Below are 15,736 nucleotides of genomic sequence, written 5' to 3'. Positions count from 1 at the left end.
CAGCAAGCAGAGGCTGCGCCACCAGCACGGGGGCGCAGGAGCTACCGCAGCCTCGGCAGGCGCACCACGAGGGAGCTGTAACGCAGGGACCACTGCAGCAGAATGGAGACTCAGGTGGCGACCCTTTCGCCACCCCGGGCGTGTGACAGCAGAGGCCCGGAGCAAGGGTGGGAAGCGCTAGGACCGCCCACCCACTGGCTCCCCCACGGCGCGCACTCCTAGCTGGCGCGGAAAGTGTGGGGCCTAGCAGGTTGTACGGAGACTACGGAGCCTGCCAAGGGCAAAAAAGCTCTTTGCCGAGGGGGTGGGGCCTGCCTAGGAAGTGGGCGGAGCTAGTTGGTAAGGCTCTCGCCGAGGTTCTGGGGCCGCGTGGAGGGCGGTGCGAGTTTCTCCTGAGGTGGAACGAACGGCACTCGAGCGCCGGTGTTCTCTGCCAGCACCCCTTACTTGCCGGCCGGCGCTTCGGCTGCAGAGTTTTGCCCAAGCTTCGAGACTTAGGGAACAGGTAACCGAGGAAGCAATCGAAGACTTGGGAGGGGTGGTGAGGGTAGAGGGGAGTTAAAGGGGCATGTGGAGAAGTTGTGGGGGAAGTCGGGGGTAGAGATTCATTAAAGCGCCTCTGGGTTGAGGGGCGTTTGGAGATAGCTTGGTACCCCCCCTCCTTGTCCTGCTCCCTTCAGAATTTTTTAAGTCAAATTTCCAGATCTTACCCAGTCTCCACTCCTGGGACTGTTTGCAGTGAGTTAGAAGGGTATTTATGCTCTTACTGATAGTAGGTTATTTTCCAAATCCAGTGACTTTATGATTTGTTAAGGCACTAGTCATTGCCGCAGATTGCAGCTGAGGACCGACTGTTCAGTATCTGTTTTCGTAACTGTTGGCATTTTATATCGTAGGGAAGGAAGTTGTTAATATGGTTTGTCTTTTCTTCTAAAAAATAAAATTCTGTATCCACCCTCTTTTTTTTTTTTTTTTTTGATTTGGTCTGTCCTTGGAAGAGAGAAAAGCGAGTTGGTAGAAAGGCTCAAATAGAGAAAAGGAGCACCTGGTAAGGACGGGAAAAGTGAATAATGACTGGGTGTGGCCCCGCCAGCCACTTAAATCATCCGCTCTGTTAACATCAGGTCACTGTCTCCACTCCCCACTTCCCAGCTATTGAAGCATCTATTTAGGTGTTTTTTGTTTTTTTGAGACAGAGTCTCTTGCCCAGGCTGGAGTGCAGTGGCGCAATCTCGTCTCACTGCAACCTCCGCCTCCTGGGTTCAAGCGATTCTCCTGCCTCAGCCTCCCAAGGAGCTGAGATTACAGGCGCCCGCCACTGCACCCGGCTAATTTTGTATTTTTATTAGAAATGGGGTTTCACTATGTTGACCAGGCTGGTCTTGAACTCCTGACCTCAAGTGATCCGCCTGCCTCGGCCTCCCAAAGTGCTGGGATTACAGGCGTGAGCCACTGTACCCGGCCAGAAACATCTATTTAGGCTTCAGAAATTCCCTTGAGAACTTGACTAACCTCTCAACTTAGCCAGGAAAAATGATAAGGGACTCATGAGACAGCATTACAAAAGAATTATGAAAACCGTTACTGTGACAACTACTAATAAGCCTTCATGGACGGAGAGGTATACGCTCTTTGGCTACCCTCCTGAAGTCTTTGGTGGGCATGCAGCTTTTCTAAATACTTTGCCAATCTTGGTAGAGATTATTCGGTTACTCAGTTGGGGGCTGTCCTTATGCACAAGTCGCTGAGCTAGATAATTCATGAACAGAATTGTGTAAAAAGGTCATAATCTGGATTCTCAGGAGTTTGAAGGAAGTTAATGTCTGTACACAATTACTTGGAAGATAAAGCATTACAGGGTATGTACCACAGAGAAAGTAAAAACTAGATTCAATAAGAATACAGATGGAAGGGATTCTTGAGGAGTGGCTTTTGAGCTGGCCTTAAAAGACTACTTTTAGGGCATTCTCAGCAGAGTAATATAGGCCCTCAGTAGTCTGGGTACTTTTTCTCTAGGCAGAAGTGAGCCACTAGTGGTGAAATGGAGTGATATCTCTACCAGGCCATGAGCTCAGCAATAATTTGCACAATAATCATTGGCCTTTTGCCGGGCTTTGGTTAGTAATGGGGACATAAAAAGGAGAATAAGTTTCCAAGGAGACTTTCACACTTCCAGGTCCCTCTGCCTGCATCCCACATCTCACTGGATATCCTTTTTTAATTCTCTGCATGGCTCTTTGCTTTACTTTTGTCAGGCTTATGCTCAGATATCACTGAATAAGAGAGGACTTCTTCAGCCACCCTTTCCACAATAGCATCCATGTTTCCTGTCTTTAGTTTTCTTCTTGTCACTTCCTGACATTTCCTATAAAATATATTTTGTCAGTTTCTTACCTCAGACTCTGAGCTTCATGAGAAGAGAGATTTTGTTTTGCTCACTACTGTATTCCCAATTCATAGAAGACAGCCTGACGATGAGGGTGCTTAATAAATACTTGATTGGATTGAAGAGCCTCCCTGGGAGACAGATAAGAGCTGACAGTTACAACATGATTGTAAAAAGGGCTTAACAGCAGAGTAGTACTTGGGAAACAGAGAGAAGGGAGAGGCCTATCTCCTTGTAGGGTGGAAGAAATTGTCATGGAGAAAGTGTCATTTGCATGGCATCTGAAAAGAACCTGGGGCTTAGGTGGATGTGGCAGGAAGGGCACTCCAGGCATGCACTGGTTGATTTGGCCACAGCGTGGGGTGCATGTAGTGAAAGGCAGAAAGACTCCAAAGCTCTTTTAAGGAGAGTCACATGTCAAGATTTGTATTCCAGAAAGATACCCTAGACTGCAGAGTGGATTGAAAGGGAGAATCCGGCTACAGGAAGTTTATTTGTTTTGTTTTAGAGGTCCAGGTGAAAGATGAGAGGGTCTGAACTGAAGCAGAGGTAGAAGAAACGGAACATGGGAGAGGGAACAGAGCTGGTAAACCTCTACTTTTAGATGGGGGATTGGAAGTAGACAGGTCAGCATACCTATCCTGATTGTAGCAATTTAGGGGTCATTCATCAGGAATAATACTGTGACTTAACTTTCGCTGCCTCCTCTAGCTTCTGTGTCTGCTTCTATCTGTTGTGCATTTATTGATGGAGCTGATGTTGTTACTGGTGGAGGGTCTTGAACAAAGAATTGGACAAAATGCACAAAGCAAAGAAAGAATGAAGCAACAACAGCAGATATTTGTTGAAAATGAAAGTACACTCCAGTGAGGGAGTGGGTGGAGCATATGGGCTCAAGGGTCCCCTTACAGAATTTGTGGGGGTTTAAATACCCTCTAGGGGTTTCCATTTAGTTACTTGGTGTACACCCTATGTAAACGAAGAGGATGAAGTAAAGTTACAAAGTCATTTACTTGGCATATGCCCTATGAAGAGGGTATTTCCTGTCATAGCTGAAGTGTGAATCAGCCTTTTTGTTCCCTGCCTCCAGACCCTGTTTTCCTGCCTCGGTGTATACAAGGAACTGTGTTAAACATGGAGGACAAGACATTTCGGTTACATCATAACTCATAAAATGTTAGAACTAGGAGGAATTTCAGAGATTAGCTCAGCATCTGCTAGGGGTTGTTTTTGTAGTTGATTAAAATTGACTTTTTTGTTTCATCTCTTGGATGCTTAAACTATACCCATTTTTAAGCCTCTCAGAACAATTCAGAATAGGAGTTTTCAGGAGACCTCCTGAAATGGAAGGGGCAATGCTACTGATTTTACATTTTTAATTGAGTCTGTTTTGTAGTTATTAATTCACTTCATTGAATAAAGACCTCCCTGGGATTAAAAAAGTCTTCTAACCAGCCTAGACTATGCTTGCTGAAGTGTAATGCAAATGAAAGAATAGTGGAAAGGTTTTCTGAGGCCTTAAAGCTGTCCTGCTTTTGTTAGGAATTAGCTTTGCATCCTTAGGTAATCAAGTAACTGCTTAGGGTGTCACTTTCCTTTTCTGTAAAATGGGAGATTTAATCTGCAGTGGTTCTTTTTTTTTTTTTGAGACAGAGTCTTGCTCTGTCGCCCAGGCTGGAGTGCAGTGGCACGATCTCGGCTCACTGCAAGCTCCACCTCCCAGGTTCAGCCGTTCTCCTGCCTCAGCCTCCAGAGTAGCTGGGACTACAGGCGCCCGCCACCACGCCTGGCTAAGTTTTTGTATTTTTAGTAGAGACGGGGTTTCACCATGTTAGCCAGGATGGTCTCGATCTCCTGACCTTGTGATCCGCCCGCCTCGGCCTCCCAAAGTGCTGGGATTACAGGCGTGAGCCACCGCGCCCGGATTTTTTTTTTTTTTTTTGAGAGGGAATCTCACTCTGTCACCCAGGCTGGAGTTCAGCGGCGCAATCTCAGCTCACGCCATCTCCACCTCCCGGATTCAAGTGATTCTCCTGCCTCAGCCTCCTGAGTAGCTGGGACTACAGGCGTGTACTACCATGCCCCAGCTAAGCCTGTAATCCCAGCACTTTGGGAGGCTGAGGCGGGCACATCAGGAGGTCAAGAGATCGGGGTCATCCTGGCCAACATGATGAAACCCCGTCTCTACTAAAAATGCAGTGGTTCTTAATTTGGGTTGCACACTGTAATCTCCTGGAATGCTTTAAAAAGTCCTGATGCTTAAATAGTACCTCTAGAGCTTCTGATTGTATTGTTCTGGGGTGAATCCTGGGTTTTCTTTTCTTTAAAACCTCCCAGTGATTCCAGTGTGCAGGTAGGTCCCACTCAAAGAAAGGGGGAAAAAAGCCTTAATAATGGGCTAACTGAATTGTACTTTTGTGGGTAGATTTGCTCCTCAAATCACAGTGCACAAATAGGGTAAGCTTGACATTAATTGTGGAGCTGTTGCTATATAGGAAGCACTATGCTAGACAGTAGGGAGGATAAAATCTCTACTTAATAGACAGTAAGGAGGATAAAATCTCTACTTAACACAGTCAGAACCAACAAACAGCCAGGCGCAGTGGCTTATGCCTGTAATCCCAGCACTTTGGGAGGCTGAGGAAGGCACATCACCTAAGGCCAGGAGTTCAAGAGTAGCTTTACCAACATGATGAAACCCTATCTCTACTAAAAATACAAAAATTAGCCGCATTTGGTGGCGGGCACCAGTAATCCCAGCTACACTGGAGGCTGAGGCAGGAGAATTGCTTGAACCCGGGAGGCGGAGGTTGCAGTGAGCCGAGATCGCGCCAATGCACTCCAGCCTGGGCGACAGAGACTCCATCTCGCGGGGCGGGGGGCGGGGAACAAACAAACAACAAACTAAAAACATAGTTTTGGAAAAGGTCCATTTCCCAAAAGTGGTATTCTCTTTATTTCTTTAAAAACTGATGAGTGTGGTAACATGTATCACATGAATTTTTATTTTATTTTTTTTTAATCTGTGTGTTTTAATAGGAGGATCTTTCCAAGAGCAATGTGGGATGAAGTGACTGTTGTGGTTGCTGGGGACTTAAACTGGCTTTTATGGTAAAAAGGGATGTAGCAAGTCAGGGAGGCAGAGGGAGTAAGTTGCAGTGGAAAGACTGGTATTCAAGAAATGACTATAGACTAGTGAGTCAGGAAAATAGGGTGCAACCATCTTAAAAGGGCTCTGAGTAAATAGGGAGTTTGGATTTAATTCAATTAGCCAAGAGGGAAGATGAGGAGAGTAGCAGAATCAAAACTGTGCTTTAGAATGAATAATGTGGATCCATAAATTAAACAGGAAGAACAAGGGATACCACAAAGTTTGCAGTTAATCAGAAGTGAGGTAAAAAAGGACTGAGCTGGATTATGGTAGAGAAATTGCAAAGAAAGTGACATTTAGAAGGAAGGCATTGATCAGTGCTCTCTGGCTCCTAGCACAGTGCCTGGAATGCTCAATACTGGTTGAATGAGTGACTCAGTGAAATTGGGCCATATGAAGTGGAGAAAAATTTGGAACATGAGGAAATATAGAAAGCACTAAAACTCAAGAGTTTTTTTTTTTTATTCAAGAGTTTGATGTATTGAAAAAGGAATGAGGCAGTGTGAGGTAACTCAACCACGGTCTCACTTGTAGGTCGTTTCTTTCATGATATATTTACCAGGATCCAGGGACTCTCTCTGAGCTCTGCAGGAGAAGAAAATGAATTTATCAGCTCCTCTGTGTACAGGGGAATGAATTCATGAAAACTAAACTTAAAGAGATGGGTTTGTAGACTGGAATGCCATATAATTATTAAATATGTCAACAAACTAGGAAACTTTTCTGTCAAGGGTGATACATTCACTAATGATAGCAATTCATACACCCAAAGATTGCTTGATTAAAAATGGAAATTTAGAATCAATAAAGTTTGTTATTTTTCAAGAGCTATTCCATGAAGCCGTGCTAGCTGGTATCCTCTTTTTTTAGGGTGAGTTTTCCAAACTTTTCCAGGGCCCACCTCCAAAGATTCTAGTATACTAGGTTTGAGGGCTTGAAGAAAGCCTAAGACTGTGTGTTTAGCAGATCCTCCGGTTAATTCTCATGATCAGGAAACTCTGGTAAACTTTACCTGGAATTGTTTTTAATCTTTAAGTAGTGGCAGATCCTGGACTGGAGTGCAGCCCAGTGGTTTTGAGTAGGGCTAGTGGGCTCTTGTAATTGTTTCTTAGAGTGAAAGGTGTGACCCCTTCTGCTCAGCAGTTTGGATACTTGGGAGATACACTTTCTCTAGGCTCAGCATATGTCTTAGTGACTCAGCAATTGAAACAAGTCCATTTGGATATTTTCCTGCTTTTTTAATGTAGAGAGCTGGAATAAGCTTGGCTCTTAAAATAAATACAGTTACTGTATGAACTTTATTTTAAGGTAACTAAATAATAGATAAAAGAAATTGATTCCTGGTGGAATTCCAATTAATAAAACAGAAAGAATGATAAAATTTGTATACCACCATTTTGCAATTCATAATGGAAAAATGGATGTAGGTGGTGATCATCAGTGACTGCTAAAATCATTAGGTGAAAACTGATGGACACTTTATACTTAATGAAATAGACCAACACCTGAACCCATGACCAGCCTGATCAATACCAAGAGGGAGCCTTTTTTTTTGTTTTTTTTTTTTTTTGAGACGGAGTCTTGCTCTGTCACCCGGGCTGGAGTGCAGTGGCCGAATGTCAGCTCACTGCAAGCTCCGCCTCCCGGGTTTACGCCATTCTCTTGCCTCAGCCTCCCGAGTAGCTGGGACTACAGGCACCCGCCACCTCGCCCGGCTAATTTTTTGTATTTTTAGTAGAGACGGGGTTTCACCGTGTTAGCCAGGATGGTCTCGATCTCCTGACCTTGTGATCCGCCCGCCTCGGCCTCCCAAAGTGCTGGGATTACAGGCTTGAGCCACCGCGCCCGGCCCCAAGAGGGAGACTTTATGTTCATCTTGATGTAATGCAGAAGGAAAGAGAGAGCATCCTTTTAAGTATTCTTGGGAAAAAAAAAAAATCAAACCTTAATCTAAGTTTACCTGTTTATTGGAAATATACCCAGTGAATAGAGGAATATGTTAAACCATATCTCAGGTATAAATCAGTCAAATCCAGAATACGGGAAATTGTATAGCTTTGCTACTTTCAAAGTATGGTTTACAATCAGTTGATGTCTCCTGAGACCCTGATAAAAATGCAAATTCTCAGATTCTGTCTGCGGCTAACTGATTCAAAATCTGCATTTTAACAAGATTCGTAGGTAATTCTCTTGTACCTAAAGTTTAAGAAGCATTGTACAGGGCACTGACCTAGTTTTTTAGACAAATAGACAGAAAAAAGAAAAAAAAGGAAAACGATTACAGTTTAAAAGAAAGTAAAATGTCATGTATTTTTTATATCTTGATTTGAACAAATTAACTGTAAAAACATTTATGTGATAAGTAAAAAATGTGAATGTTCTATATAAGATGATGGTATAGAGTTATTGTTAAAATTATAGATGCAATGTTATTGTGATTTTTTTTAAAAGCCCTTAACTCTCAGAGAAGATACATACTGAAGAGTTTAAAACAATCTGAAGCATGGGAGTAGAAAAGTATAAAGTACAATAGTCATATACTGATAATTTTGAAGCTGAATAGTGGGTATATGGGGATTTAGTATACTGACTTTTGTGTATGTAAGTATAGTAAATGTAAGTATTAGGAAAAAAAAAAAGGCATGGAGTTGTAGTTTAAAATGGCAGCATTAAAGATGATAAATCAACTTTTAGTGTTCAAGCAGCTATGAAGGAAAACTCAAATATGGAGGCCTGCAAGGATAAATTTACAAAATGAATAATGTAAAACTATGAAACCCAAAGGGAGGGATTGAAACCAACTTTGCAAAAATCATAACTGAGAAAATTATGACAGTGAAAGATATCAGACCTAACTGATCCCATCTTGCTTCTAACTTCTAAACCGTCCTTGTTCATTCTTGGGCGTGAAACCGCCTTTGCAAAATTATGACTGAGACAGCGAAAGAGATCTAAACTAACTGTGACTCCATCTTGCTTCTAACCTTTAAGCTGTCCTTGTTCATTCCTGGGCATAGACTGAACTAACTTTGGGAGGAACTTAGTTTATGGTTTAAAACAAAGACGATAACAGACTTTCCCAAAACAAACCTCCTCCTTGCTTGGGGACTAGACTGCCATTGTAGGACTAAGAAATTATTCACAAGATTAGAAATTATAGTTTAGGAATCATGCAGCTGGAGGCTACAAGATTCTGACCCTCCCTAAACCGAAGATCAGTGCTTGAAATATTTTGCAGACCCTGCCGTTGATGGATCAGGAGGCACTACCCAGAGTGATTAACTGACTCTTCTGATCTTGTGGCCCCCACCCAGGAACTGACTCCGCAGAAGAGAACAGCTTTGACTTCCTATGATTTCATCCCGGAGCCAACCAATCTGCACTTCCAATACACTGGCCCCCTACCCACCAAATTAACCTTAAAATCTCTGATCTCCAGCCAGGCGCAGTGGCTCACTCCTGTAGTCCCAACACTTTGGGAAGCCAAAGCGGGTGGATCACCTGAAGTCAAGAGTTCAAGACCAGCCTGACCAACATGGAGAAACCCCGTCTCTACTAAAAATATAAAATTAGATAGGCATGGTTGTGCATGCCTGTAATCCCAACTACTCGGGAGGCTGAGGCAGGAGAATTGCTTGAACCTGGGAGGTGGAGGTTGCAGTGAGCTGAGACCGCGCCGTTGCACTCCACCCTGGGCAACAAGAGTGACACTCCATCTCAAAAAAATCTCCGAGTTTTCGGGGAGACTGATTTAAGGAGTAATAAAACTCCGGTCTCCCGCACAGCCAGCTCTGTGTGAATTACTCTTTCTATATTGCAATTCCCCGTCTTGATAAATCAGCTCTGTCCAGACAACAGGCAGGGTGAACCCCTTGGGCAGTTACAAAATCATATCTGAAAATGTTCTCAGTATCATAGCCATTATGTCAAATCAAATGCCATATATTCTACTTGAATAATTCACAGAAAACAGGAAACAATGTTTCATTACAAAAAGATGTTGAATATATGATTTGCTTCTGGGCCCTTAAATGTAGAAGGACATTAAAATTGGCCATCATTGGCAGGGTGTCATTGGCTGGGCGCCGTGGCTCATGCCTATAATCCTAGCACTTTGGAAGGCTGAGGCAGGCGGATCACTTGAGGTCAGGAGTTTGAGACCAACCTGGCCAACATGGTGAAACCCCGTCTCTACTAAAAAAATTTAAAGATAAGTCCTATAATCCCAGCTACTTAGGAGGCTGAGACAGGAGAATCACTTAAGCAAGGGAGGGAGGTTACAGTGAGCCACAATTGTGCCACCTGGGTGATGGAGCAAGACTTCATCTGAAAAAAAAAATAATAAAAAATTTTAAAAATTAAATTGGCTGTCTAAAAGTGCAGTGCCTTGTTACTGCTGTTCCTTGTAAATGAATTAAAACTTGGACTGCCACATCCTGAGTGTTATGTAAATTTACAGCAGTTACAGTTATCTCACCTTTAAGGCAAATATTTTTAAGTTGCTAAGGCTAGTTTGTATAATTTTAAACCTCAAAGATGAGACCTATGAAGTCCTTGATTCTACATGTGTATTTTAACTCAACTACTCCTTAGTTGCTAAGACTTCCACCAGAACGGTTCTCTCAATACTCTTAACATTTGCTGTGTGTTAGAATCACCTGGGAAGCTTCTAAAACTGACTCTTGCCCAATCCTCACCCCAAGAGATCTGGATTGATTGGTTCAGTTCAGTGATTTTCAGAACTTAGCGTACATCAGAATTATCTGGAAGGCTTCTTAAAACACCAGTGCTGGGCTCACCCACAGTTTCTTTTTTCTTTAGGTCTGTGGTGGAACTCACAGTTTGCATTTCTACCAAGTTCTGAGTGATGCTGCTGCAGACAGCACTCTTTGAGAACCATTGCTCTAGGTTTTTAAGCTACCCAAGTGATTCTAATGGCAGCCAGGGTTGAGAACTGAGAGGCGCTTGCTTTGTAGTGTTGGCCCTATGATAAAGTGAGCTGGGAGTTTTCAGCCTTTTGGTCCAAAGAACTACGTGTATTCAAATTGTAGACAGTAAAATTGATATAAAGAAGTAGCACCTTGTTGGTTTTAGGTGGTGTTCCTTCACCATTAATGTGGCAGACTAAGAGGGGTGACATTAATGACCAGGCAAGAAACCCTGGTGAAGAGTAGAGCAGCTGTGTGAAGTACTGTGGCTTGCATAATTTTGTAAGGAGGGCAAGTGAGAGTGAGTAGATTCAGAAATGAGACTGAGCTGATGGAGCCAAAACCAAAGCTACTCCTCTGACTTCCTCCAGGTGGACTGGAGGACATATCATTTCTGTCTTGGGTTCACAGGCTTAAATGAGGCTCAGTATTACCAGTGGGAAAAGAGACGTAAAGAGTGTGCATTATAATCATCACTACAGTTGAATGCAGACTTCTATTGGAAGAACTCTAGCGTAGGGAACCCTGTTTTTACATTGCCAGCTCAGTTCTCATAGTATAATCAGAGGATTCAAAAGTTCATTACAACTTGCATGTGTGATATCACTCCTGTCCCCAAAATTGAAGATTACAGGTTTATCATAACTTTAATGATTTCAGCTGTTTTCGTCTGAATTTTTTTTTGTTGGACAGGCTTCTTTCGAGTCTCATCGAGCGACCATTCCCATTTCTAAAAGGGAGACATTGGACTAGATCTCAGGGATTCTTCCTAACACTCACATGCTAAGATAAATCATTTAAAGTCTTAAAGTATATATGACTAATGATAGTTTTTATGTTGATATGAAAAAGAAAGATTTCTTCTCCTCATCAGTCTGAATGTGGGGCAGTAGTAGTGGGTGAGGGAGTTGAAGCCATCATTATCTTACCTGCCAAAGATGTGTGAGTGTGAGAAATTCAACAGTTACTTGTCAAATGTTTATTTCTCCACATGTTTTGCTTTCCAAAAGTATTTTAAATCAACTATGCTACTTAAGGGGTGCGGTTTTATATTTTGCTTTAAAGTGTTGATTTCTTTTTTATGTGTGATCCAGTAAATCTTAATCATTAATAGTGCCTTTCAGAATTTGGCTACTCATCTGGTATAACCATTTCTGATGGCTGGGAATAAAGGAAGAGGACGTGCTGCTTATACCTTTAATATTGAGGCTGTTGGATTTAGCAAAGGTGAAAAGTTACCTGATGTAGTGTTGAAACCACCCCCACTATTTCCTGTAAGTATATGAACCGTTGAATTCTCATAGTGTGTTTTTTCATTTTTCAGAGAATATTAAATTCTGTATAGGACTTGATATATGTTTATAGTATCCTCAAGTATAAGAAAGTAAAGGAGAGTGTGTTTCACTTACCTTTAAATATTTTCATGATCTGCTTTCTTAAAATATAGAAAACAGGCTGGGCACGGTGGCTCAAGCCTGTAATCCCAGCACTTTGGGAGGCTGAGACGGGCGGATCACGAGGTCAGGAGATCGAGACCATCCTGGCTAACATGGTGAAACCCCGTCTCTACTAAAAATACAAAAAAAACTAGCCGGGCGAGGTGGTGGGCGCCTGTAGTCCCAGCTACACGGGAGGCTGAGGCAGGAGAATGGCGTGAACCCGGGAGGCGGAGCTTGCAGTGAGCTGAGATCTGACCACTGCACTCCAGCCTGGGCGACAGAGGGAGACTCCGTCTCAAAAAAAAAAAAAAAAAAAAAATATATATATATATATATATATAGAAAACAAAACTGTATACATCTTTCTATTAATATATTTAGTACTATGTGAACCAGTAAAGAATTAGTTTTCAATTCTTACAACTCCTGTTGGTGTTACTGATAAATTCCAATATGAAAATAATAGTTTTAAAAGTCATTAGGTTTTATAATGGTTCTAAGTTCCCACCCTATCGCACCTTCACTTAATGATTTTCTTCTCATCTTGTATCTATAAAATTTAAGTTTGCTCCTTAGTATGCCACTTGACTTTGTCCCCCACTGAACTTTTTTTGCTTATTTTAGTGTTGTTTTAAAATTTAGTGAGTATGCTGCAAGCTAAATTTGCATAATATATAATGTTTTCACCTTATGTTTAGTTTAGAATGTATCCAGGGATCTAGATGTCTCACACAAGGGGTCTCTGCTTTTTACTGTTGATATTTTACCTTTTTGATATTCAGCACAGCGTAAAAACAAAGACAAATATCTCAGGTATTGGCATAATGTCACTTTACAGTGATTTTTAAAACAAGCTCTTTTCCATGTATAAGGAGATTACTTCTAAACACTGGGGATGTTAGTACATAGTATTTCTTTATACTTGGAATAAAATTAAAATTCCTTACTACTGGGTTAAAGGCTCTTCCCGATCTCTCCGTGCTGATGTTTCTCTGACCCTTTTTCTACCACTGTCCTTCTCATTCCCCAGCTACGCAGGCTCCTTGTGTCCTCAGGCCTTTGGGCCTGCTGGTTCCCTACCATCTCTTCTCTTTGCATGGATGGCTCCCTGATTTTATCCCAATCTCTACTCAAATGTGACTTCCCCAAGAGGCCACGCGTGCTCACCCTGTGTAGATTCTACCTCCATCCTCCATGCGCTGTCAGTCACTTTTCCTTTACCCACCTTCGTTTATTTTTATGTTATTTATCACTATGTGAAATTGTATGTCACCTCATTTGTTTACTAATTTGTTGTGTGTTTCACTCCTAGAATGTAAGTTCCCTGTGGGCAGGGACTTTGACTTGTTTACCATGGTATCTTCTATAGTCTAACCATGTTGGGTACTCAATAAGTAGTTGCAGCATGAATGTATATATTCCTAATCAAATTTTGAAAATGTACCTTATCTTTATTCTCTGAAACCAGAAATGTCTTTACTATGTACCCTAGAGATCCACTTGGTAATGAATATATTTGTGTAAATATATACACACATACAAATGCATATTTGTGTATATGTATATATGTGTATAATTTTAAAAACTTGAAATGCAGCGTCAAACTCCATCTTGCCATTTATTCATTCTATGGCCTTATAAATTGTTCACTTCTCAATTTCTTCACTGTAAAAGGAGATTATTGGTAGTCCTTTCAATGAGATAATGGATATTGGATATTGAATATATCATAGTAACCACATACTAAATGATAGCTGCTGCTTTTTTATTTATTTTTTTCCAATAACACCACCACTACTTGAGGTTAATAAGGACCTAAAGCAGCTGCTGTCATTTGGGTACCTTAGTTTTTCTTTTTCTTTTTCTTTTTTTCTTTTTTTTTTTTTGGTATGTTAATTTTTTTTTTTTTTTTTTTTTTGGAGACAGATTCTCGCTCTGTAACCCAGTCTGGAGTGCAGTGGCACGATCTTGGCTCACTGCAAGCTTCGCCTCCTGGGTCCACGCCATTCTCCTGCCTCAGCCTCCCGAGCAGCTGGGACTACAGGTGCCCATCACTACACCTGGCTAATTTTTTTTTTTTTTTTTGTATTTTTAGTAGACACGGGGTTTCACCGTGTTAGCCAGGATGGTCTCGATCTCCTGACCTTGTGATCCGCCTCCTCGGCCTCCCAAAGTGCTGGGATTACAGGCGTGAGCTACCGCGCCCGGCCTGGTATCTTAATCTTTTAAGTAGATAATCACATAGGTCAACAGACTGTATGACAAAATGATTATTGGTGTAGTTTTCAGGGCCAATAGGAAAATCATGCATCTTTTTTACCTCTAATATGAGAGCAAAGTAGGAAATGGGTTAACAGGTTAAATAGACTACAGAAGTTCATCTTTTAAGTTGATTGTAAAACTTAGTGCCTGTAAAACACAGTATTTCAATAAAACTGCTCTTTTTTACAATACAGATAAAAGGGATATTAAAATACATAATTGATTCGAAAAAAAACCTTTGTCTCTTAATTTAAACAGGATACAGATTATAAACCAGTGCCACTGAAAACAGGAGAAGGTGAAGAATATATGCTGGCTTTGAAACAGGAGTTGAGAGAAACAATGAAAAGAATGCCTTATTTTATTGAAACACCTGAAGAAAGACAAGGTACCATATTGGAGTCTTTGATTATGTGTCTTAATGTGTACAGATGAAACAGTGTTTAAGTACAAGATATACAATCATTGAATGTTGATTGATTCTATTCAATCAAAAATTATCAACCACTTTGAAAAAGCATATTTATGTTGCTTTAACAGAAAAAATACTTTAAACTTTGATATTTTATTTTTAGAAGTAGCTTTCACAATAATTTTATATGTTCAGTGAAAATTATGAAAAACAGGAAAATTTTGAAAAGTAAAAATTACCCATGCTTATGTCTAGAGAACCACTATTAATATTTTGTTATATAGTCCAGATTTTTTCTTATGCATGCATATTCTCTTTACAAAATTAGATTCATATTACTTTGTATCTTTTTTCACTCAGTAGCGTATTAGCATTTTCACATATCCTTATTATTCTTGGCAAACATGACTTTTAATGACTGGTAGTCTACTCTGTGGATATAATATTAACTGTAACTAATTTCCTTCTTTTTAAAGATTATTTCCAGTTTTTTGCTTGTATATATAATGCTGTGATTATTATCATTATACATAAACCTTTATGCATGTCTCCAATTATTTAATATTTAGGTTAAAAAAATTTTTAAGACTTGATTTTGTTTGGTTTTTCATTTAGGTATTTGATATGATGTAAAATATGTGTTCATTAGTGCTGCTTAGTGAAGAAAGGAAACATTATAGTTGGAGAGGGCTCAACAGTCTCAGACTAGAAGTGGGAAGTGGTTTTATAGGAAAGGAAACGATTCCTGCGTAGCTATTTAGCACAGCAGTACTATATTGATTTTTCACTTTCTGCCCTTGATTGTTGAAATTAGAGAGACTGATACCATCTTTGAGTTCTCAAAACAACATCATTAAAACATGAGAAATTAATAGTGTCATCTCATTCCATTAGTATTAAAAATACATTCCATTTTTCCTCTCTCTAGAATAGTTTAAATTGGCTGAGTCAAAAAAGGAAGCCTTGTGTAATGATCTTAGCATGTGCTTATAATTATAAGAAGCATTTTAGACAAATTCATTTAATTCTCAAAACATAGCTGCTTTGAGTTATATAATGGTTTGATAAGAGATATTTTATCTCAAAAATACTTAATTGTTTTTGGTTTTTTTGTAATAGAATGGAGTCTCACTCTTCTCACCCAGGCTAGAGTGCAGT

At 40.7% G+C, this 15,736-nt stretch overlaps 1 protein-coding gene across 5 annotated transcripts in view; it reads left to right on the top strand.

The window, feature by feature from the left end:
• Window positions 1–16: 16 nt before the first annotated feature.
• Window positions 17–15,736, top strand: part of POLR3G (RNA polymerase III subunit G) — a 41,141-nt gene continuing 25,421 nt past the window's right edge. For 2 of the 5 annotated variants that reach the window (XM_037982212.2, XM_007978051.3), the window contains exons 1-3: window positions 257–505; window positions 11,590–11,739; window positions 14,425–14,554. In XM_037982212.2, coding sequence (XP_037838140.1) covers window positions 11,623–11,739; window positions 14,425–14,554 — 247 coding nt within the window. In that variant the 5' untranslated portion in view covers window positions 257–505; window positions 11,590–11,622. Of the gene's footprint in view, window positions 115–256; window positions 506–11,579; window positions 11,740–14,424; window positions 14,555–15,736 lie in introns of those variants that run through there. The other 3 variants (XM_007978063.3, XM_007978043.3, XM_007978052.3) reach the window with 2 other exon arrangements.

This window comes from Chlorocebus sabaeus, chromosome 4 (genome assembly GCF_047675955.1).
Source record: "Chlorocebus sabaeus isolate Y175 chromosome 4, mChlSab1.0.hap1, whole genome shotgun sequence".
NCBI classification, from domain to species: domain Eukaryota; kingdom Metazoa; phylum Chordata; class Mammalia; order Primates; family Cercopithecidae; genus Chlorocebus; species Chlorocebus sabaeus.
This window is presented reverse-complemented; position numbering and strand designations above follow the sequence as displayed.